We start from the raw sequence: 22512 nt of genomic DNA, 5'->3' as shown, positions 1-22512 counted from the left end.
CTTAGCACAGAGTTTAAACTAAGTTGTTGTGTATAAAAAAACCATTTTATGTGACTAAGACTAAGGAATGTAGAGGGAAGAAAACGTTTGTCCTCTTCTCCTCCTTGAGAATTCCAGACCCCTCTCTCCTTGGGGACCCCCGGACTTCTTATCAACCTGCCTAGGAATTGACTCTCTCAGTACCTGACTGAAGAAAAAGAAAATTACTAGTATGTTGTTCCCTATCTGGTCCAATCTTGACCCTCCCAGAGGGCAAGTTCCTTAGATTTGTTTTGCTTCACTTTAGAGTTTTCCATCTGTGTATTTAACTAAGCAACATAATGTTTACTTTAGCCTGTTTTGACCTTTATATGAATGTAATCATAGTGAATATTTTTTTTTTCTATCATTTGTTCTTTTTCTCGTGATGTTCCTGAGATTCATGTATCTTGAAGCATAGGTTGTATTTCATTCATTTTTAGGTATTCCATTTGTGTGATCTTTATGGTACTCCCATTATATGAACATCGGACAGTTTATTTTTCTGTATTTTCTGAAAGCAAGATCAGGCTCTGGAGTCAGAATGCCTGGGATCTTTCACTCTGAGCCATGTGACTTGGACAGGTCACCTCCCCTCCCTCAGCCTTGATGACCTCACTGTGAAATTGGAATCACTATCACAGGGGGGGTGTGATGAGAATTAAATGAGATGGTACATAGAAAGTCTGAGCATAGTACCTGGCAGGTAGAACAAAGTCCATAAATGTATGAGTTTTCATATTCTGTTATTCATCTAATATTCATCTAATTCATATTCATATTCATCTAATAGCTCTTGAATGCCAGGTCTTGGACTCACCCACACAACATTTAGCAACTGTATTTTGAGCACCTATTTTTGCTATAAAGTTTTCGACATGTACAGGCAGAATGCTGGATTTAGTGGTGTGTGAACTTTATTTCAGTTGGTCTGCTAAGAGCTGTTTAGAACGTGATTTGTGGACATCCAGTTTCTGAAGCCCTCTTCTTTAGAGAGGCAAGTAACTGGGCATGGCATTTCTTTTATACTCTGCCCTAGGAAAGACATAATTAAATAAAAGCAGAACGTTAGGTAACATTTTTCCCTTTTGTCCTCAAATGATTTACATGTCATGGAGTGTAGTCTGTATCATCTGAAAAAGGAAGCAAAAATTGTCTTGGCCTTTTTATGGACAAGGAATCTCATTAGCAAAGTTTTTCTTTGACCTTTACTATGGTCACCCTTGTTATTTTTTTTAAACTAAAGAACACATTCCTCATTTTAGTTCCTGAGCTGAATTTTTGAGTTTTTCACTCAGTTCTCTAAACAGCAACTGTGGTGGTTAAGGTTACTGGAACCAGCAGAATCCTGTGTGATACAGAACTAACCACTAAGCTTTTAATCTGTTGGTCCATCATTCTGTCATTCTGTTCTTCAGCCCTAAATCAGTGCTTTCAGGAGACTTTTCTAGGGTGTGGAAAATGAAAATAACTTATTCAGGACTTTCAAAAGCCCTTGTTTCCTGTAGATGTGGTGGTGGTGGGTGGTGGTGGTAGTTGTGTGTATGTGTGTGTGTGTGTGTGAGAGAGTAGTCCACATTTTATGCTAACTGCCTGATGAGAGTTTCATGGTGAAGGGTGGATTTTTAAAAATTGCACTGAAAAAGATGAATGAATGTGTTTTAAACTGATTTAAAGACCTGACCAATAGGGAGTGGGACACAGCACGTCTTCCATGAGAAAGAACACATTGCTCGTGAAAACGCTCAAATTGGCTTCTTCTGGGCAAAATCTAACACTTGACAAAACCCCTTCTCCCAGGCAGATGCATGCCACGCCTACCAGATCGTTCACCGAAACGGGATCCCTGATGAGCAGGTCATCGTGATGATGTATGACGACATCGCCGACTCCCACCAGTGAGTATGGAGGGCTTTGAACTTGATGGTGAGGAACTTTAGAGCGTTTTAAAAAATACACATGGATTCTCAGGAATTCTTGGTTGGGCAGCCTAACATTAGAATGTAAGCTGAGTCCCAGCTGAAATTCCACCCACCAACTTCATGTAGAGCTTTGACCATAACTTGGTAGAACCCAGCAATGACAGGGACATAGCAAATGGTAGTGAAGGTGCTGAGGCTCGGGCTTTGCAAGGCTTTAACGCATGGGTTCCCTCTCGGCTTAGAGAACTAACTCATTACTAGGTTCTGCGGTACTTGTTCCTGAGCTCTGTGCCGGGGCGCTTTGGAGGCCTGTGCACAAGAGGCTCCTTTGTAGCTTAGATCCTCCCACCCTTCTTTCTATACCTATTTCCTTTTTTAAAAAATTGCTGAATTTAATTTTCCAGACTGTTCTCTCATGCCTGCTTATCTGATTTCTTGAGATCAGAAACAGCAGGTATGGGGGCTTCCCTGGTTAACACTCACTGGTTAACCATTGGTTAACACTCCGAGCTTCTGTGCAGGGGGCTCAGTCCCTGGTCAGAGAGCTAGATCCCACATGCCAAGTGGCTCACCCTTTCCTCCCCCCGCCAAAAAATAAGCAGCAGCAGGTACAGGTCTGACTCTAACCTGTTCTAGTCTCACAGCTCCTCAGTTCCTAACTGTGGCCTTTCCGATGATCACATGATTGTTCTTAACACATTCTGAGCTTTAATGCCTAAGCTCTTGCATCAAAGCCTTGTTTTCTGTTCTCTCTCTGAAAGTAGGTTTTCTCTGAGAGATCTCTTGATGAGATCTCCCCTCCAAGATGCAAGCTGGTGTCCAGCAGGAGGCCAGGCACACGGGCCTGGCCTCCTGTCCTCAGCTTACAGAGCTCAGCCCTTCACTGCTCCGGCCAGGACTTGTGGGATCCCAAGACCCTTGGACTACTAAAACCACGTGTTGGGGACCTGGGTGGGTGATGAGAAGTGTCTGTGACAGTCATGACTGTTTAGTCTTTTTATGCATAACCGGAACATATTTATGAAGATGCAGATTTCAGAGATATATAGAATTGTGTGCTTCACTGCATCCTTTGATTTTCAGGAATCCCACCCCAGGAATTGTGATCAACAGGCCCAACGGCTCAGACGTGTACCACGGGGTGCCGAAGGACTACACGGGCGAGGTGAGGCAGAGCGCGGGGTCAGAGCCGGCAGGGTCTGCTTCGTTTCAATGATGATTTCCCCCTCTTTCTTGTTCTTCTGGAATCAGGACCTCATTAGACGGATTTCTGGCCAACGTTTTGTGTTTATATTGAGATTTGTGCCTGAGGCATAATTTCTGTGAATTTTGAAAGAAAGCAGAGAGAAAAGAAAAAAAATGTTAATGGTAGTCTACCAATCTTTTATTTCTAGTTTTATTATACTTTAAATCTCAATAGTTTCTTTCTATAATACCTGATTTTCTTAAGATACTGCCATTAATCTGATTATAAATTATTTGTGTCCTTTTCTGAAAATCAGCTTTCTGAAATGCCAGCCCTGGTACAAAGTAGTATCTCTGGATTTTGCTGAGATAGTTTCCCACCATTATTATAATAGTATATCACTTCCAAAGAATTGTATCCGTCTCAATTGATTGAGGGTATATATTAGGTTGGCCAAAAAGTTTGTTCGTTTTAAATAAAAATAAAAGACATTTTTCATTTTCACAATGAACTTTATTAAACAATATATTCCTTAACCGAACAACTTTTTGGCCAACTCAGTACATTGGTACATTTTTAAAAACACTATAATTTCATTAGCCTCCTGGATTTCATACCCTCTTTTTCTTAATTTCAGTGGAATCTTTTAGGAACTAATATTCCTTGTGAGAGAGAAACATTTCTGTGAAATTTGGCAGTTCTTCCAGTTTTATTTTTCTCTTTTAAATTCAAGAACAATTAAATCAGATGCATCATTCATATGAGATAGCTGATCCCATTTTTATGAAATTGTTTCCACAGACTTATTTAAGGAAATGTCCAAAATTTAGGTGGTGGAATTTCTGGTGATTTATCTTCTTTCCTCTGTGCTTTTCTGTAATTTTTTTTTAATAATCAGTTATCATTTTACAAAGTTGCCTTTAAGGGGTGTTTTTGGGATTCAGCCTTTGAGGAGGCAAGCCAGTTGCAAAGGTCGGCACTGAAGTTTCCGTCTCCATCTTTGTTGTCTCTCTGAGGCCACGTGTTCTTCCTCTGCTGTTTGTCCCTCCCTTCCAGCATCTTTGGGTTTTTCCTCCTGGGCTTTATAATGGTCAAGAAGGAATGGCAGGCTTGCTGAACGGCATCAGCCAAAGACAAGACAATGCTTGAGACAAGGTCATGCACGTGTGCCAGCAACACTGACCTTGCTTTGGGTCTTTCTTGGTGGCAGAGTGTTTGCCCTTCATCCTTAAGCCTTGGAGGTGTGTGGTCATGGCCTGGGCCCTCTGCTACAGACTCAGCACCCGCACTGGTTTGAAGTGTCTGCTGCATCTGATTTTGACTCCCAATTTTTCGTAGAATGTCACCCCGGAGAATTTCCTTGCTGTGTTGAGAGGTGATGCAGAAGCAGTGAAGGGCATAGGATCTGGAAAGGTCTTAAAGAGGTAACGTCTGTTTATGGCTGACCCTGTTTTCTGAATGACCTGGTACTCCAGAATCGAGAATTCATACAGGCCTTGTTCTTGCTTCCGGCCTGTTTACTGGTGAGAGATTGCAGCGTGGGGACCTTTGTCCTGACAGCCTGCACAGAACTTGTGGCTTCTTTCAGCAGCCATTTCTGTAACAAATTAACCCTATGATCCAGGGTCCCTTGTTACTCTTAATGAAGTGTTCTCCATCGCTTAAACCTGCTACTAGTCTATCGAAACACCCTGAGACCAGTGTGAAGCTCTGCGGCCAGTCAGGTTGAAGGACCCCCACCCAGCCTCCCCTCGACCTTGTGCTCTGATGGCAGGTCAGCCCAGTGAGAGGAGGACATTGATAAACCTCCATGTTGGAGAAAACTCACCTCGGTGCTTGCCCTGCTCTCCGTGGGTGAGGGATGTCTCGTGTAGCATCTCTTTATGAAGCATTTTGACGTAATGTCAGGGAGCTCAGGAGCATGGCTTCAGATACTAGGCAGCTGGTGCTGCTCCTCTCGTATCTGAGGGGAGACCTGGACATGGGTAGCTCGTGTGAGTTAGAGCAGAGAGGGATGTCTGAGTGGGATGAACCAGGTTGCTTCCCAGTGAGTTCTTACATCTCTGCCATCTTGGAACAGGGCCCTTAAGTGAGGGAGCACCAGTGGGCGTCTCAGGCTGTGTGCAGGCTGAGGGCCCTGGAGGGCAGTCGGAATTGCAGGACCACGTTTGGCGCCAGGTCCTGGCTCCCTTCCTCATTTTGGGGATATCTAGTAGGAGAGTGTGGCTGCCTGGGGTGAGGCCCAGTGGCTACAGGCCCCCACTCTACCGATCACCCTGGGCTGTCTGCTGAGTCCTGGCCTTCCAGGCTCTGGGATATGCCTCTTGGTTCAGAGTAGTATTCAGTGGGATCAAAGGGAACAAGCCAGACAGCGGTCTCTTGTGCTCCTCCTCCTACCTGGTTGAGAGACTGTAATCCTCAGGCTTCTCCTTAAGTTTTTTGATTGGGGTGACTTTTCAGAGACACGGAGGCGGAAATAGGAAATGGCCCACTTCGACTCTCATGCTTGTCTGTGTGTCTCTTGGCAGTGGCCCCAAGGACCACGTGTTCGTTTACTTCACGGATCATGGAGCCACTGGGATACTGGTGTTTCCTGACGAAGAAGTGAGTTTCTTAGTGTTTTAGAAACAAGCCATGGGGTACTCCCAGAGGTTCTGCCTCTGCACTCTCACTGCCAAGGGCCCGGGTTCAATCCCTGGTCAGGGAAATAAGATCCTACAAGCTGAGAAGGGTAGCCAAAAAAAAAAAAAAAAAAAATGGCAAGCAGGGAGAATGGGAAACAAAACCTCCGTGTTGGCAGTACACCTGTGATGTGTGTCTCTAATGTTCTACGGGGTGGTTTGTGTGCAGCTGGTGAGTGTGGGGCTGCATTTAGCAGCTTGAAATCTATCCAGAGGCATCTCTTCTGGCAAGTTTTCCCTGTGTGTCTGCTGACATCACAGTATCAGTCGCTGTCCCCGAACTTGGGTGCCTGCACGAGACGCAGTCGTAGAACACAGCCCCTGAGTGCTCTGGACAAAGTGATAAGGAAGTACCTCTGCATGTAAACAAAGCCCTTGACGACACTCTGGGATGATGCTGTGCACCATGGTTAGCTCTAAGGATTTCTAAATAAGAATTTATAAGGTATCACTAGGGCTTGATTAGTGGGTTATCTAGCACATGGTTTCTCTTGATGTGTTTGGTCTGAGTGTCCGTATTCTTACCTTTCAGCTTCATGTAGAGGACCTGAATAAGACCATCCGTTACATGTACGAACACAAGAGGTACCAAAAGGTAATGTCAGTGCTTGGGGCGGCCTTGGGGAAGGGATGTGAGGGAGGCAGTGGAAGCAGAGCCCGTGGTGCTGTGATGGGCTTTCTAACTCTGGACTGGCTGTGTTTTTTTGGGAGGGGGGAAGGTGTCCTTTGTGTCAGTCTTGACCTCTGATCTCCCAGGAATAACCTTTTTGTGATTCTTAAAGCTTCAGCTGTTAGGTCAGAATCACTGGCAATCTTGTTAAAATACAGTGTGGGGACTTTGCTAGTGGTCCAGTGGTTGAGAATCTGCCTGCCACTGCCGGGACACGGGTTGGATCCCTGGTCCAGGACAATCCCATGTGCCTGGGAGCAACTAAGTGTGTGTGCTACAACTGCCGCCCTGAGCTCTAGAGCCCAGGCGTTACAACAAGAGAAGCTACTGCAATGAGAAGCCCTCCCACTTTAACTAGAGAAAGCCTGCACACAGCAACAAAGACCCAGTGCAGTCAAAAATATAAATTAAGTTAAAATAACAAAAAACACAGTATGGATCCCACCCCCAGCATTTGGCTCAGTGTTTCGGGGGGGCGGGGGGAGGCTGGCTGAGGGTCTGCTTTTCCAACAATGCTCCTAGCCCAGGGACACTTCGGAGATTGCTCTTTCTAGGATTGTCACCAGTCTGGGGCAGTTGGAGAGGAAAATACCACCTTATTCTCCCTTTGGCCCTCTCTAGCCCCTTTTGCACCCTGTATGGAATCTGCATAGCTCTGGCATGTTTGTGTGAGTAACGTGTTTTGCTCCTGAAAATTGTACACTGCATTGGATGGAAAATCAGTTTTCCTTAGCATCATGTGTGGCTCCATTTTTCCTTCATTATTTCAACGGATAGATCATGTTATTTTATAGCCACACACAAGGATATTCCCTGTAGCTCAGATGATAAAGAATCTGCCTGCAGTGCAGGATGCCTGGGTTCGATCCCTGGGTCGGGAAGATCCTCTGGAGAAGGGAATGACAATCCACTGCAGTGTTCTTGCTTAGAGAATTCTATGGACAGAGGAGCCTGGTGGGCTATAGTCTGTGGGGTTGCAGAGAGTCAGACAGGACTGTGCAACCACTACTGCTGCTACTAGCCATACCAAATTTAAGTCCTTCTGGTTTGTATGACAGCAGCATCCATAGCCTCTGGCAGCAGCTTCTTACAGCACAGTTCAGTTCAGTTCAGTCGCTCAGTCCTGTCCCACTCTTTGTGACCCCATGAATTGCAGCACGCCAGGCCTCCTTGTCCATCACCAACTCCCGGAGTTCACTCAGACTCACACCCATCGAGTCAGTGATGCCATCCAGCCATCTCATCCTCTGTCGTCCCGTTCTCCTCCTGCTCCCAATCCCTCCCAGCATCAGAGTCTTTTCCAATAAGTCAACTCTTCGCATGAGGTGGCCAAAGTACTGGAGTTTCAGCTTTAGCATCATTCCTTCCAGAGAAATCCCAGGGCTGGTCTCCTTCAGAATGGACTGGTTGGATCTCTTTGCAGTCCAAGGGACTTTTGAGAGTCTTCTCCAACACCACAGTTCAAAAGCATCAATTCTTTGGCACTCAGCCTTCTTCACAGTCCAACTCTCACATCCATACATGACCACAGGAAAAACCATAGCCTCGACTAGACGGACCTTAGTCGGCAAAGTAATGTCTCTGCTTTTGAATATGCTATCTAGGTAGGTCATAACTTTTCTTCCAAGGAGTAAGCGTCTTAATTTCATGGCTGCAGTCACCATCTGCAGTATTGCCGGGAGAAATATCAATAACCTCAGATATGCAGATGACACCACCCTTATGGCAGAAAGTGAAGAGGAACTAAAAAGCCTCTTGATGAAAGTGAAAGAGGAGAGTGAAAAAGTTGGCTTAAAGCTCAACATTCAGAAAACGAAGATCATGGCATCCGGTCCCATCACTTCATGGGAAATAGATGGGGAAACAGTGGAAACAGTGTCAGACTTACAGCACAGGTGTCTCCCCAAAGTGAAAGTCTCTTGAGAAATGGGTCAAGAGAGTGGGCAGAGCCAAAGTGGCCTTGATGAGAGGTCTGTGCCTGGTCAGGGGGAGTTCACTTGTCTCATTTGCCTCCTAGATGGTGTTCTACATTGAAGCCTGTGAGTCTGGGTCCATGATGAACCACCTGCCACCCGACATCAATGGTAGGTGGTGGGCACAGTGACCTCTGAGCTGGGCTGGGTGAGCACTGTGCTCTGCAGTGAAAATGGACATTTGCTGATTGCCTATGGGAAGAACCAAGTGTCTTACAGAAGCAGGGGCCTAGGGCAGCCTCGTGCCTAGAAGTAGGGGGATACCTGTGGGCAGCTCTGGGCTTCTACTCCTGGAGGATTAGTGGTCAGGGGGTGATGTGATATTGCTCTGTGATGTTCTGCCAGGGTCTAGTAGGGCTGCCTAAGTCCACAATTATAGTCTCTGGACTGGCCTCTGTCCTTTGCAATGTGTTGTTTGCTGGCTATCTAATCTTGGACAGATGACTTATCCTCTTTTACTCTCAGTTATCCCCATCTGTAAAATGGGGATAAAGACAGTGTCTGTTGGGAGAGTTACACTTTTTTTTTTTTTTGCAGAGTTACATTTTAAGTGATGACATTTATCCAGCATAGCTCTGAGTCCATGGTAGCTAGATAGTAAGTGGTAGCTCATAGATTCAGTCAACCTAAATGTTTCTCTAATATTAGTAAATGTTCTTTTTCTCTGGAAATGAAATGAGGTCCATATCCTTCCAAGATTCAGCTATTCTGATCTCTTAGCGCTTTTCCAAAGCAGCTTGATGTCCCATTAAGCAGGCCTGGTTGCTCACTGTAGCCAGTGTCTGTCATTTGGCTTCTCTTTCCTCCACCTTTCATTTTAGATGAGTTACTGTAACTGAGTGAACAGGGCTGGATGTAGGGGGTCTCCCTGTTCTCCTTGAGTTGATCACAGGGGACATGCTTTGATTACACCAGGAAAGGAGGAGGAACTCAAGCTTCCAGGGGAACCCTCAGACAGCTGAGGATAAAACATGACTGACAGATGTCTTTAATTCCTTGCAGTTTATGCAACTACGGCTGCCAGCCCCACGGAGTTTTCCTTCGCCTGTTACTACGATGACGAGCGGGCCACATTCCTGGGGGACTGGTACAGCGTCAATTGGATGGAAGATTCAGACGTGGTGAGCCGTCAGGGGGCCAGCTGTTCGGTGGAGGCTTAGCTGTCAGCTGCGAGGGTCAGAGGGCTTGAAACATTTTCATTTTTGCAGGAGGATTTGACCAAAGAGACCCTCCACAAGCAGTACCAGGTGGTGAAATCCCACACCAACACCAGCCACGTCATGCAGTATGGGAACAAGGTGAGTAGGGGCCTCGCAGGCCTGACGACACCCCAGTCTTAGGCTGACTCGGCGAAAAGAACCGGGATCCAGGCGGGTGAGGAATGGCTGAGGCAGGACTGGCTCTGTCTCTCAGGGCCAACTGTCCTGGAGAGTCTGCCCAGGCTTTGGAATCAGACTCAGGTTCAAACTCACAAAGTTCTGCGGCTTTGGGCCACCTACCTGTTCTCTCCGGGTCTCTGTCTCCTCTTTGGTCAGAGCCCTAGCGCGCAAGGTGATTGGGAGCCAAAAGTTGGCGGCACATCCCCAGCACTGAACACAGACCTAGCGCCTGGTGAGAGGTTAGCGAATAAGCTCTTCCTGCGAGCGTTGTGGCTCTGCCCCCTGGAACCCTGGATGTGTCCAGCCTTCCTGTGCTTGCAGGATGTTATCTTGACCCGTAGGCTCTAAATTAGAGATGTTTATCCCCTCCAGCTATGAAAGGACCTAGGTGGTCAAATAGGTAAGTCCATCAGGGCTGTCCTGACAGAGGTCACATTAGGTGGCTGCTGAAGGCTTGGGCCTCAAGTACCGCTTGTGGGGCCAGCCCTTGGGATGTGCAGAGGAGGGGGTGGGGGTGGGGGGTGCTCCCAGTAGTCTGTATGGCCAGCTGCCCTACTCCAGTGGCCTGCCACCATCTGAGAGTTCACCCCGGAATTCCTCCCACATAAGCATTGACCTTCTAGAAGAACTGGTGAGCCAGTCAGTCCAGCTGTTACCTTTAGCACTTCTTGGGTAGCATGTGGATGGGAGGGTCCTGGAGCCAGTCACAGGCCATGAGACATGCACTCAGGAGGCTGTGGGCCTGGTCAGGCTTATGAGAGGGGGGTAGTGGAGGGGAGGAGTGGAAAGAAGCCAGGGAGGGGTGACTCGGGGGAGGCAGGGTCAAAGATGGCACCACCCTGGCTTCGTTGGGGGATTGGGGGGAGGGGAAGTTACCGGCAGCAGCTCTTCTGCCCTGGGCTTTCTGCTCTCTGTCGTTTCCTTAGCATTGGCCATGTCTGCTCTTGGTTGAGGAGGTATGAAGGATTTTGATTTTTTGGGTGTGCCACTTGGCATGCAGGATCTTGGTTCCCTGACCCGGGATTGAACCCATTCCCCCCACATTGGGAGTGTGAAGTCTTAACCATTAGGCCCCCATGGAGGTCCCCTGAAGGATCTTTTCTAAGCATTATATTTCTATATATGTATGCCTGTGTTGGGTGGCGCTAGTGGTAAAGAACCCGCCTGCCATTGCAGCAGACAAAAGAGACATAGGTTCGATCCCTGAGTTGAGACGATCCCCTGGAGGAGGGCATGGCAACCCACTCCAGTATCCTTGCCCGGAGAATCCTACTGACAGAGGAGCCTGGCAGGCTATAGTCCAGGGGCTTGCAAAGAGTCTGATACAACTGAAGCATCTTAGCACGCACACATGTATTTTATTTTTTTGTTTTAGAACTGTTTCTAAATTAGTGTTTTGGTAATTAGTGATTAGTGTTGCTTGGTTTAGGAACATGATCACTTGCCCCATTTCTTCTCCTCTTAGTTGGGATCCAGTCTGCAGTGACCTCTGTGGGCAGACAGAGCCAGGCAGTCGGTCCCACTGGTTAGACCCTGATGCCAAGTCTGCCCCCCACTCTGTGGCTTTAGCTCTCCCATCTCAGTGGACTCAGACCTCAGCTCTAACCTGCCAGGTGCTATGCATTGTCCTTCCTCCCTTCTGTCACTAGGGGCAGGCAGGTGAGCATAGGGGTGGTGGTGACACCACCCAGCGTCACCTGTGGCTGAAATGACTCTGGTCCAAGCTGGGCGGAACTGGGGCAGTTCTGCTGCAAAGGGTGCCAGGCATCTTCGAAGTTCAACATCGGTGGATTTCAGGTGCTCAAATGCATCACCTCGCCCACTGCTGAGGACGGAACTCGTGCTTTCAGGCTGTGACTGTGACCCTCCCATGGTCCCAAAACCATGTTGGGCGAACTGTGGACTCAAGGACCTGGGGTACGTTTGGCATCTCTGCTCCTCCCACTCAAACCGACTCTCTCTCCCTCCCCAGTCCATCTCTGCCATGAAGCTGATGCAGTTTCAGGGTCTGAAACACAAAGCTAGCTCTCCCATCTCGCTGCCCCCCGTCAGTCGCCTTGATCTCACTCCAAGCCCCGAGGTGCCTCTCTCCATCATGAAAAGGAAGCTGATGAGCACCAACGATGTGCAGGAGGCCAGGCGTCTTGTCCAGAAGATTGACAGGCTTCTGGAGGTGAGTGGTGGCGAAGTTGCAGGCCCCAGCCTCACCGCGGAGCGTGCGTGAGCCCCGTCTCTGCCTCCTGACCATAGTTCCATGTTGGTGGGAACCAGGTGATGGAGCTCTGGGGTCACCCTCCTCCTACCACCCGGGAATATATGGGAAACAAAACCTTCCTTTACTCACTGTGAAATGGACACAAATGAGCAGGAGAGTGGCCAGCTTTATTCTTCCTTGATAAACTGGCCTTGACCTCTCTGAAGCAGGAAGCAAAAGGAGGGGGCCTGTCTCCTGCCAAGAAGCCAAGGCACGTGGATGTTTCTTTATTTACCCCTAGTTGCTTGGGAGACATTTTTACTTTGCTGCTTGGTGAGTTAGTGGCTAATCATATTAAAAAAAAAAAGTCCAGTCCACAAAAAATTTCTGCTGACTTAGGAAATCATAGTCACTGCCCCAAATTCTTCCTAAAATGCTTGCGCAATCTTTTATGATAACTAGGTTTGTTTTCAGTAGCTCGTCAGTTTGTCTGGAACTGGTTGAATTTCTTTTCAAATTCGAGCTGTGTGAGTAGAACCACCAGGCGTGTACTCTCGAGACGCCTGGCAGAGATTGGCTGTCCTTCCAACAAAGCCAGCTGTGCTGACTCCGCCCAACTTGTCCATTACCCCACTTTCCCCTCCCCTACCCCACCCCCACCCCACAATCAGCACAGCCCAGAGACTGATGTGCTGAATTTTCTAAGAATGAAAAAAAAAAAAAATCTATGTAAACTGTCTTAAATGCCTATATCTCATGATTCTGACAGTTAGCTACCTCAGGATGGTTTCTTTTGTTGTTGTTATCACAGTGTAATACAACAGTTCTCATATTTTTTCCTCTTAGACCTCTATACACTCTTAAAAGTATTGATCCCAAAGAGCTTTTGTTTATGTGGGTTATATCAGTATTTACTGCTTTAGAAATGAATACTGAGATTTGTAAAATATTAACTCATTTAGAAATAATAATAAACCCATTTTGTGTTAATATGCTTTCTATAAAAAAGAATTATTTTCTAAGATCAAAAGAATGTGAGTTAGAAGAGTGGCATCACAACATGTTTTTGCAAATCTGTTTTGTGTCCAGCATAATAGAAGATAGCTTGGTCCCCGTTCCTGTATCTGCATTCACTCTGTTGGGCTCTGTAGTTCTGGTTGAAATATATAAAGAAAGTGTAGCCTCACACAGATACATAGCTGAGAAAGGAAGGACATATGGAGCCCCCAAGAAATCTGGGGGACCCCCGTGGTCCTAGACAAGTTGAAAACTGCTGGTCTAAAACACAGAGGGCAGGGTATGTTCGGGCATGAGTGGAACAAACCCTGGCTGGGGAATGGGAGGGTCAGGGGACTCAATTGTATGTTTTGGTTGATGTGGAAGCAGCCGCCCCTTTGTAATGCTGGTTTTCATTATCCGGGAAGAAAAGGATCATTCTGTCTAAGCATTTGCTGGTTTCTAGAACAGACAGAGGTGCCTGTGAACACACAGCACCATTTATTGGACCACAGTCTATTTTGGGACACAATTTCTATGCAGCCCCCCCACCACCACCCCTGCCGCCTCAGTCTGGGCCATACCTGCCCTTCAGGTATTTAGATTTAAATGCTCCCGCCATGCTAGAAGATCCCTAAGAGGCAAGGTATTTCTGGAGGTTTCTAGCTATAAAGAAGCCTTGCGTGCACAATTTTTGCTGCAGAAAGCATCTGTTGGCACCTCTGAACATAGTGGAGTGGGGGCAGTGTGAAAGAAGCATCTAACCAGTCCAGGGTTCTAAGAGAGACTGTGTTAAGTAAAAAAACAAAAATGTCACATCACAGGCCATGAACATCATTGAGAAGTCAGTGCGGGAAATCGTCACCTTGGTCTCGGGCTCCGCTACCAAGGTGGACAGGCTCCTGTCCCAGAGAGCCCCGCTCACAAACCACACATGCTACCAGAAGGCCGTGTCGCACTTCCGCTCACACTGCTTCAACTGGCACAACCCCACGGTAAGCCCAGACCCCGGGGCCGCCGGCCTCTGCTCCCAGGTTTCCGTGGCCAGCTAGCCTGGCCTTCCTCTGCACCTTCAACTCCAAACCCGAGTTAGTATGGTCCACGGGTATCACACCAGGTGCATGCCTTGTAGAAGGTTCCGTCTTGTGAAAGGAAACAGCAGCAGACCCTTTCTGTCGCCTTTGGTGGGATGTGAGAGGGGCAAGGTCGTCCAAATTCACTGACTGCCCCCCAGTCTTGGTCGCAGACACTCTTAACTGTCCCAGTGGCTGGGAGAATTTACCAGTTATAGACTATTCATCTCGTGTTTCTGTTGGCCTTTGAAGGGGACTTCCTTGTCTTCATGCTGTGCTTTCCTTGCCAAACTCCACCCTTATCCCTGCCCTTCACACCAGCCACACAGATTTTCTCCCTTTTGGGTTTGTTCTGACCTCTTCCCAGGGTTTGTTGCTGAAGTCAGGCCCTAGTGCTTGGAGAAGAAAGTACCTGGTTTCTGCAGATTGTAGAATGTCAGGGTTGGAAGGTACCTAAAAACCCTTCCGCTTTGCTCAGCACTTAGGTGATGCTTGGATCCTTCAAGGAAGGGGTTATTCGCAAATGGTGACCCACAGGCCCGTTCCTGCCCACAGACTGTTGAGTTTTTTTCCTCCACAGCCTGTTTTTATAAATAAAGTTTTATTGAAATGCAGCCATAGCTGTGTGTTTTATAAATAAAGTTTTAAACTGAAGCATAGCCACAGCTGTACTCAGTCACTCAGAATCTCTGACTGCTTTCATGGTGTGGCCGAGTTGAGTAGTTCAGACAGCCCACAAAGCCTCAGATATTTGCTATCCAGCCCATGACTGAAAAGTTTGCCAAATCCTGCTTTAGACTTGTGCTCTTTGATATAGTAGTCTATAGCCTCACTGTGGGTGGCTAATTAAACACAAATGTACATTCAGTAAAATGAAACAAAATGTAAAACTTGGTGTCTTAGCCACAGTACCCACACTCCAAGTGTTCAGGAGCCATATGTGGTTAGTGGCTACTGAATTGAGAATGTTACAGAATATTTTCATCATTGCAGAAAGTTCTGTCTGGGCTGTGATATGCAGACCATGATTACCCTCAGATACTTCTGACCCTTTGCGACCCCATGGACTAGAGTCCGCCAGGCTCCTCTGTCCTTGGGATTCTCCAGGCAAGAATACTGGAGTGGGTTGCCATTCCCTTCTCCAGGGGATCTTCCCCCACCCGGGGGATTGAACCAGCATCTCCCGAGTTACCTGCATTGGCAGGCAGATTTTTTTTTCCAGGTTGAGCCACCTGGCAATATTATACTCAGGAGATGGTTCTCCATTATTAAGAGAATCTCAGTTTTATTTTTCATTTATTTAACAAAGAAGTCTCTTTATTTAATAACTTAAGTTTTCCATTTTTTAAAAATACTTTATCATCGGATGTTACTTTTTTGCCCTTTGGAATCACAGAAAGCAAATCTCCTCTTTCTTCCTCTTGTGAGGTCCCAGGTTCCCTTGAAGTGCTTTCCAAGTTATTTCAGTCTTGGTTGCCATCTGGTTTGGCATTCACTTACCATACGTCTCCCTCGTCAGTTGTTCTAGACCCAAAGCCAGGCTGCCGGAGGAGGTTTGAGCTGACAGAGGGGAGCAGGGCCAGGAGTTTCTCATCCAGGAGTCCTTACCCAGACTTGAAGGAGCTATAGGATTGCTGTAGAGTGCTGCAAATCTGTGTGTGTGCATGTTTCCTGGGAAATGGTCTATAAATCACACCAGATTATCCAAAGTTGGGGAGGGGGGGATCCCTGATTCAGTAAAGGTCAAGAACCCCTGGCCTAATTTTTTTTTTTTTTTTTTGGCTTTGCACCAGATGGCTCATGGGATCTTAGCTCCCCCACCAGGGATCAAACCCTGGGCCCTCATCAGTGAAAGCACAGAATCCTAACCCCTGGACATCTAGGGAAGTCCCAAGAACCACTGGTCTAGATGCTGCACGTATTCCCAAGTTAGGAGCTGATCGTGTTATAAAGTGATGATGTCTGATCGTGTCTTTTTGGTTGGTTTTCCTCTAGTACGAGTATGCTTTGAGACGTTTGTACGTGCTGGTCAACCTTTGTGAAAACCCTTATCCAATTGACAGGTAAGCCAGCACCTGGCATTTAAAGGGTCAGTGGGGGTGGGAAGGTGAGGAGGTGGGGTCCTTCTGAAAGTAGAAGGGTACATGCAGCTCTGCTGTCCCCTTCTCCATGTGGGTAGTTTGCTTCTGCCTCTCACTGTGGAGGAATTCAAGACAGATGCATCCCCAGGGGTGCTGGATTGGGTGGGTCTGTCATACACGACTCCCTGTTCCCTGGTGGGTTCTCTCTGTTTTCATTTTTTCCGAGTTGAACAACTTCTGGCTCACCACCTCCTTCTTCCGGTTTCTTACAGAATAAAATTGTCCATGAACAAGGTGTGCCATGGCTACTACTGAAACACTGCCTCCTTGAAGCTTTACTGAATGTGATCACCGTCCCTTAGAATGTGTGCTAATCAGACTGGACAGCTGGAGCCCGAGGGAGGCTCCGCACCCCCAGCCCCAGCGGCTGCGTCCTCCCAGGGATGCCGTCGGGCCACCGGAGCCACGCTCGCTCCAGGCCTCTCCCAGGATGGCTTGCTCACCTTTACCTACTTCCCCCAGCACCTACAGGTCCTGTGTGATCCTCTGAAAAGCCCAGAGATTTGGGAAGCTCTGTGTTGAGAAGGGTGTATTTGCTTTTTAAGAGGGTGTTTTGCCCATGACGTTTGAGGAGTGAGAAGTTCACTGGGACGTCTGTAGCCAGTGAAAGAGTCTTTGTTCTGTCGAATCTGATGTCAGAACCTCTTAAGTCTTCAAATGATTTTCTGGAAGAGGGACATAAATTTCTCCAAATGGAAAACTATTTTTAGAAAATAGCATAATTTTGGATTGCTTTTATATTTTATTTGGCAGTAATGGACAAGTCTAAAAAATAAAGATTTATCACTGAACCTGAGTATTAATTTCAGGTCCCTGACCTTTTCATTTATGTTCCTGGCCCCTCCTCGTGGAGCCCTCCCCCTGTCTGTCTGTCTCCTATCCCCTTCCCCATCCCACTGGTTGGCTCTTCCTGCCAGCTCCCCTCTCCCCCAGCTTCTGTACTTTTCAGCCTCCTGTGCCTTGTGCCCTGGAGTGCCTGCCCCTCCATCTGGCCCATCCTCAAGGTGTATCTGAAAGTGCCCTGTCTTGCTCAACTTCTACTCTCCTCTCTCTGTTGGCATTTGCACTTCCCTTGGATCTTTTCCAGCATGTGTTGGGGTCTGCCGTATACACCACACACGGGGTCTGGGAGGTTATCTTTGAGGGCAGAGGGTGCCTGTGTTACCCTTGTTTCTCTTGGCCTGGTGTCCCACAAGGGGTGATACTCACCCTAGCTTTGTGAAAGACATTTAAAAGGAGCACTAACTCTCCTCGGGCAGTAGAATATTATGCAGCAACAAAAAAGGATGAAGCTCTGATACAGCTCCAGCATTTAGCCCAGGAAAAGCAGCCAGTTACCTAAGACCCCTGTATTACGTGATTCCGTTTGTATTTAAGGTCCAAAATAAACAAGTCTATTGAAACAGAAAATAGATGCATGATGCTGGGAACTGGGGAGGGGAAATGTGGAAATAGTCAGTGCTAATGGGGGTGTGGATTATTTGGGGGATGATAAAAAATGTTTGGAAGCTGATCACGATCAGTAGTTGGTTATGCAACTCTGAATGTACTAAAACCCACTGACTTGTACACAACAAATGGAATGATATGGTTTGCTAATTATGTTTCAGTAGCATTTTTAAAACTAAGCCATATAGCTAGATGGGCTGTTTTAAATAGAAAGAAAACAAAGAAAAAAGAAACACTAAACCAGGACACTTGTGACCACCTGTGTGTACATGGTGTCTTCTTTAGCAGTGGCAGATGCCTTTAAAGTTTGGAGGTAGAGACTGAAGGTAGAGATATTGTCAAACAAGGTTAATTCCAGGGTGATGCTTCTGTTTCTAATGGGCCTGTTTTTAATCAGGTTATCCTTTCTCTGAGAGGCTGTCTTAATATAGTCAATCGCGTGACCAGGATAAAGAACTTTTACTGTCCTACGAATCTAGGGGAGCTTGAAGGTTTTAACAAATATAAGAAGCATATGGCGTTTAAATGTTTATCACTAAAGCTCAAGAACGGGCAACCCTGAGGGCTGACTGATGTCCAAAAAGTAGAATTTTTAAAAGGAGTCTCTTAAAACACCTCAAGATTCAGGTAGGAAAAACTCCGTTCTTCTCTTTTCTAGAACCGTTACCTACGCTTATAACCCTGCTTCCCTCTCTTTCTTTGTCCTCCCTGTAGAACAAAAATATATTTAACTATTTAACAAGTGCAGAAACTTGAATGTTCACGGCGCTGAGGTTAAAAGAGGCTTGTTCATTTTCTCAAATAAATGACAGTTTCCTAAGTCACACCGCCTTGACTTTTTTTTCCTCCTCCTGTGGTTCTTAGGTCCCCAGCAGAAGCAACTCTCCGTCCCTCAGGTTAAGCCATTTTCTACTAGATTTCTGAGAAAGGTGTCCTTTCCTTGTGTGTCACAACCAGGACCAGCATTTTGTTTTCCTGGTTATATCCAAAACATGTTCTATCATAAGAGGTACAGAAACTTATCAAAGCAAAACATGGCCACTCCCCATCCCCCGGCCCCCAATCCCAAAAAAAAGTTTGTATTCATTATTAGAATCCCCTTTCTACATATTTACATACCTATATACAAAGGAAAATCCCATGGACAGAGTGTGGTAGGCTACAGTCCACGGTCACAAAGAGTCGGATACGACTGAGTGACTTTGCTTTCACTTTCATATAAAGGATACTTTCCTTTTTCACTAAAATAAAAGCAGATCCAGAAAACAAGTACAATGCTTAATGAGTGATAAGATGAAATACTGTTGTAATTACAATCCAAGTCAAGAAATAGAACTTTAGCAGATGCATGAGTGATGATTCTCCTGAGAAATGGAAGCAATGGATATGTACACATATAGAGACATTTACCGGAAGGAATCAGTGGCTGTGGAGGCTTGGTAAACGGAAAATTACAACCTGGAGACCCAGAGGAAGAACTGCAGTCCAGGCCAAAGGCCCCCTGCTGGCAGGATCCCTTCTTGCTCAGGGAAGGTCTTTGCACTCCTAGGACCATCACCTGTTTGGACAGGACCCACCCACATTACTAAGGACTTCCCTCATAGCTTAGTTGGTAAAGAATATGCCTGCCATGCAGGAGACCCACATTCGATTTCCTGGGTTGAAAGATCCCATGGAGAAGGAAATGGAAACCCACTCCAGTACTCTTGCCTGGAGAATCCCACGGACAGAAGAGCCTGGCAGGCTACAGTCCATGGGGTCACAAGAGTAGGACCTGACTTAGCGACTAAATCACCACCACCACCCATGTTATAGAGGGTCAACCATCACACTGGCCACCCTGGAAGCCCCTGCTTGTACTCCATCCCAGACATAGCTCCTCCCTCCCAAAGTAACTACCCTCCTTGTGTTCTCTGTGGTTTTAGGACAAGTGTGCATCCCTAGACACTTATAGTTTTTATTCTACACATTCTCTCATCTTTTTTTCCCCCCCTTCCAATTTCCATTAAAGAGTCCAGGCTGGAGATCAGTGGAGTTTCTCAGTCTGGACTTCACTGATTGCATACATGAGCTGCTGCTCAGCATGTCTTTCTGATGCCCAAGTCTCTTACAAATCAGCAGCTGGATCCAGAGGATTTACATATTTCTATTGGGTTTTGATCCATTGCACTTCTCTACTGACGCTCAAGTTGTCCATTTTTGGCTGAATGAATGAAAGTTACACATTTGTGTCCAACTCTTTGTAACCCCATGGACTATACGGTCCATGGACTTCTCCAGGCCAGAATACTGGAGTGGGCAGCCTTTCCCTTCTCCAGGGGATCTTCCCAACCCAGGGATCGAACCCAGGTCTCCTGCATTACAGGCAGACGCTTTACCAGCTGAGCCACCAGGGATGTCCTGGTGGACTCCCAAGCCCTTTCAGAGGTCAACCCAGTCCATCCAAAAGGAAATCAACCCTGAATATTCATTGGAAGCACTGATGCTGAAGTTGAAGCTCTAATACCTTGGCCCCCTGATGTGAAGAGCCGACTCACTGGAAAAGAAAGTGATGCTGGGAAAGATTGAAGGCAGGAGGAGAAACAGGCGGCAGAGGATGAGATGGCTAGATGGCATCACCAACTCAATGGACGTGACTTTGAGCAAACTCCAGGAGATAATGAAGGACAGAGGAGCCTGGTGTGCTGTAGTTCATGGGGTCACAAAGAGCTGGACGCAACTGAGCAACTGAAGAACATCAAAGTAGATTAGTGGTTGCAGGGAGGTAGGCAGAGGGGACTGCAGTCATGATTTAGCGACTGAACCACCCAAGCCCTTTTGACAGGACGCTAAGAAACTTCCACTGCTTCCTTCCTACCTAGTGTATCAGAATGTTTCATTCTACATTTCCAGCTGTCCCAAAGCTGGGATCAGCTATTTCTCCAGGAAACTCTGGCATCTTTCCATGAGACATTGTCTTTCAAGACAACAGTCTAAATGCTAGGAGTGCTCTCTGTGAGTGCCTCTAGCCCAGCCCATCCCCTCCAGTTCTGTTCTATGTGGGTGCAGAATTTCCAGACTCGCTGTGCAGCCAACCAGGGCCATTCAAAGACCTGGCCAGCCGCCCCTTTGGCCTCACCTCCCACTACTCTTTGCTTCAGGCTTTATGTACACCCAATCTTTCAGTGACCAGTTAGCCTGCATACAGCACACTCCTATTTCATTTTCTGTGATTTTTCACTTTCTTCCATCCTCCTTGTCAAAAACTGTCAAGAGTCAGAGATTTTACCCCATGTGCACGTTAACAAGGTCACTGCACAACGTCATATGTGCTGGCAGGAGATATGAAACTCCTGGGACCACCACAAAGGACTTCATAGCCCTCAGCACCCAGGTACACGTGCTTCCTATTTGCTGCCTCCCCTGGCCTGCCGAGTGCCCTAAGGGGCATGCAGAGGTGGGCCCTGGTAGATGCTGTGCACACAGCATGTCTGGATCCGGCTGAGAAATGTCCGGCTTAGGAATAAGGCTGTGAGCAGACCTGTCCCACCTTGGCCCTGTCGGAGTAGACACGTTTTTTCAAAGTGAGAGATGCTAGTTTGTTGTATTGGTCAGAAGAAAAAATTGCCCTCTTTTCAGGAGGAAGCAACTGTATCCTCCAAGGCTAGTCAAATACTCTTTTTAAAAAATATTATTTTGTTGTTGTTGTTGTTATACTGTGTTCAGTTGCAGCATGCCGGATCGCTGATGTTTATTGTGACCTGCAAGATCCTTACTTGCACATGTGCGATCTAGTCCCCTGACCAGGGCTCGAACCCAGGCCCCCTGCACTGGGAGCTCAGAGGCTTAGCCACTGGACCACCAGGGAAGTCCCTAGCCAAACACTGTTAAGAAGATAGTCTGGAATAGAAGCTGTCAATGAGTCTTCACCAGACATGCAAGAGCACCGTGGAGAGTTCCAGCAATCTTCACGGGTCCTTCGATTCCCTTCTGCTCTAGGCCAACTCTTCATTCTTCAAGACCCACCTCAGGCATCCTTGTTGGCAGGAAGCCATCTGCTTCCTCCAGGTGGGTTACATGCCCTCCACTCCCTCAGGCACATCCTGTGCTGACTGCTCTCGCTAAACCAAAAATATGCAGAGCTGCCCCCAGTAGTGAGTTCACCTGGACTCTCTGTAGACCAGTGGTCCCCAACCTTTTTGGCACCAGGAACCAGTTTAATGGGAGACAATTTTTCCATGGAGTGGGGATGGGGAGGATGGTTGGGATGGTTTGGGGATGATTCAAGGGCACTACATTTATTGTGCGCTTTATTTCTAATCTAATGCCACCACTGATCTGACAGCAGGTACTGGTCCACAGCCCGGAGGTTGAGGACCCCTGCTATAGACCATATGACGATGTAGAAAAGGTGTCCCTTTCTCCAGGTGGGCACAGTCCTGTGCCAGGTGACAAGTGGAGCCCAGCCTGGGTTTTAACTCCCTGGTCCCTTCAGCCATGGAACCTTGGCTGTGAACAACTTCCCTGCCCTTATGTCTAACTCTGAATTTATCTCCCTTTACCAAAAGATCTGAGGCTTTGCCTGCCTGCTCCCACCCAAGAGCTGGTGTGATCCCTGAGACATGCCTGGGAGATGGGGGAAGAATCATTCTTATTTTAAGAACAGGGATACTGAGGCCCAAAGATGTGAAGCATCTCACTGAGGGCTCAGAGCTGGCCTGGGACCCAGGTCTCCTGACAACCAGTTGAGGTTCCTCCCGCCTTCCAGTTGAACAGATTTTCTGACTTGGAAGCCAGATTTGAGTTCCCTTTTGGCCTAGGGTTGTGTCAGCTGCAAAGACATGTTTCCTG

General features: G+C 47.1%; 1 protein-coding gene and 1 non-coding gene across 4 annotated transcripts in view; one reads left to right on the top strand and one right to left on the bottom strand.

The window, feature by feature from the left end:
* LGMN (legumain) overlaps positions 1 to 17029 on the top strand; it is a 37262-nt gene extending 20233 nt beyond the window's left edge. For all 3 annotated transcript variants that reach the window (XM_004017957.4, XM_042235389.1, XM_042235388.2), the window contains exons 3-14: positions 1819 to 1916; positions 3024 to 3105; positions 4465 to 4550; positions 5655 to 5730; positions 6340 to 6402; positions 8495 to 8561; positions 9453 to 9571; positions 9659 to 9748; positions 11802 to 12002; positions 13844 to 14014; positions 16088 to 16155; positions 16446 to 17029. In XM_004017957.4, coding sequence (XP_004018006.2) covers positions 1819 to 1916; positions 3024 to 3105; positions 4465 to 4550; positions 5655 to 5730; positions 6340 to 6402; positions 8495 to 8561; positions 9453 to 9571; positions 9659 to 9748; positions 11802 to 12002; positions 13844 to 14014; positions 16088 to 16155; positions 16446 to 16488 — 1164 coding nt within the window. In that variant the 3' untranslated portion in view covers positions 16489 to 17029. The remainder of the gene's footprint in view (positions 1 to 1818; positions 1917 to 3023; positions 3106 to 4464; positions 4551 to 5654; positions 5731 to 6339; positions 6403 to 8494; positions 8562 to 9452; positions 9572 to 9658; positions 9749 to 11801; positions 12003 to 13843; positions 14015 to 16087; positions 16156 to 16445) is intronic.
* A 2977-nt stretch (positions 17030 to 20006) lies between these two features.
* Positions 20007 to 20078, bottom strand: TRNAY-GUA (transfer RNA tyrosine (anticodon GUA)). The gene has a single exon. It is a non-coding gene; the product is annotated as a tRNA-Tyr (tRNA).
* Positions 20079 to 22512: the final 2434 nt, after the last annotated feature.

This window comes from Ovis aries, chromosome 18 (assembly GCF_016772045.2).
Source record: "Ovis aries strain OAR_USU_Benz2616 breed Rambouillet chromosome 18, ARS-UI_Ramb_v3.0, whole genome shotgun sequence".
Classification (NCBI taxonomy): domain Eukaryota; kingdom Metazoa; phylum Chordata; class Mammalia; order Artiodactyla; family Bovidae; genus Ovis; species Ovis aries.
Note: the sequence above shows the minus strand (reverse complement) of the source record. Positions and strands in the feature narration are given on the sequence as shown.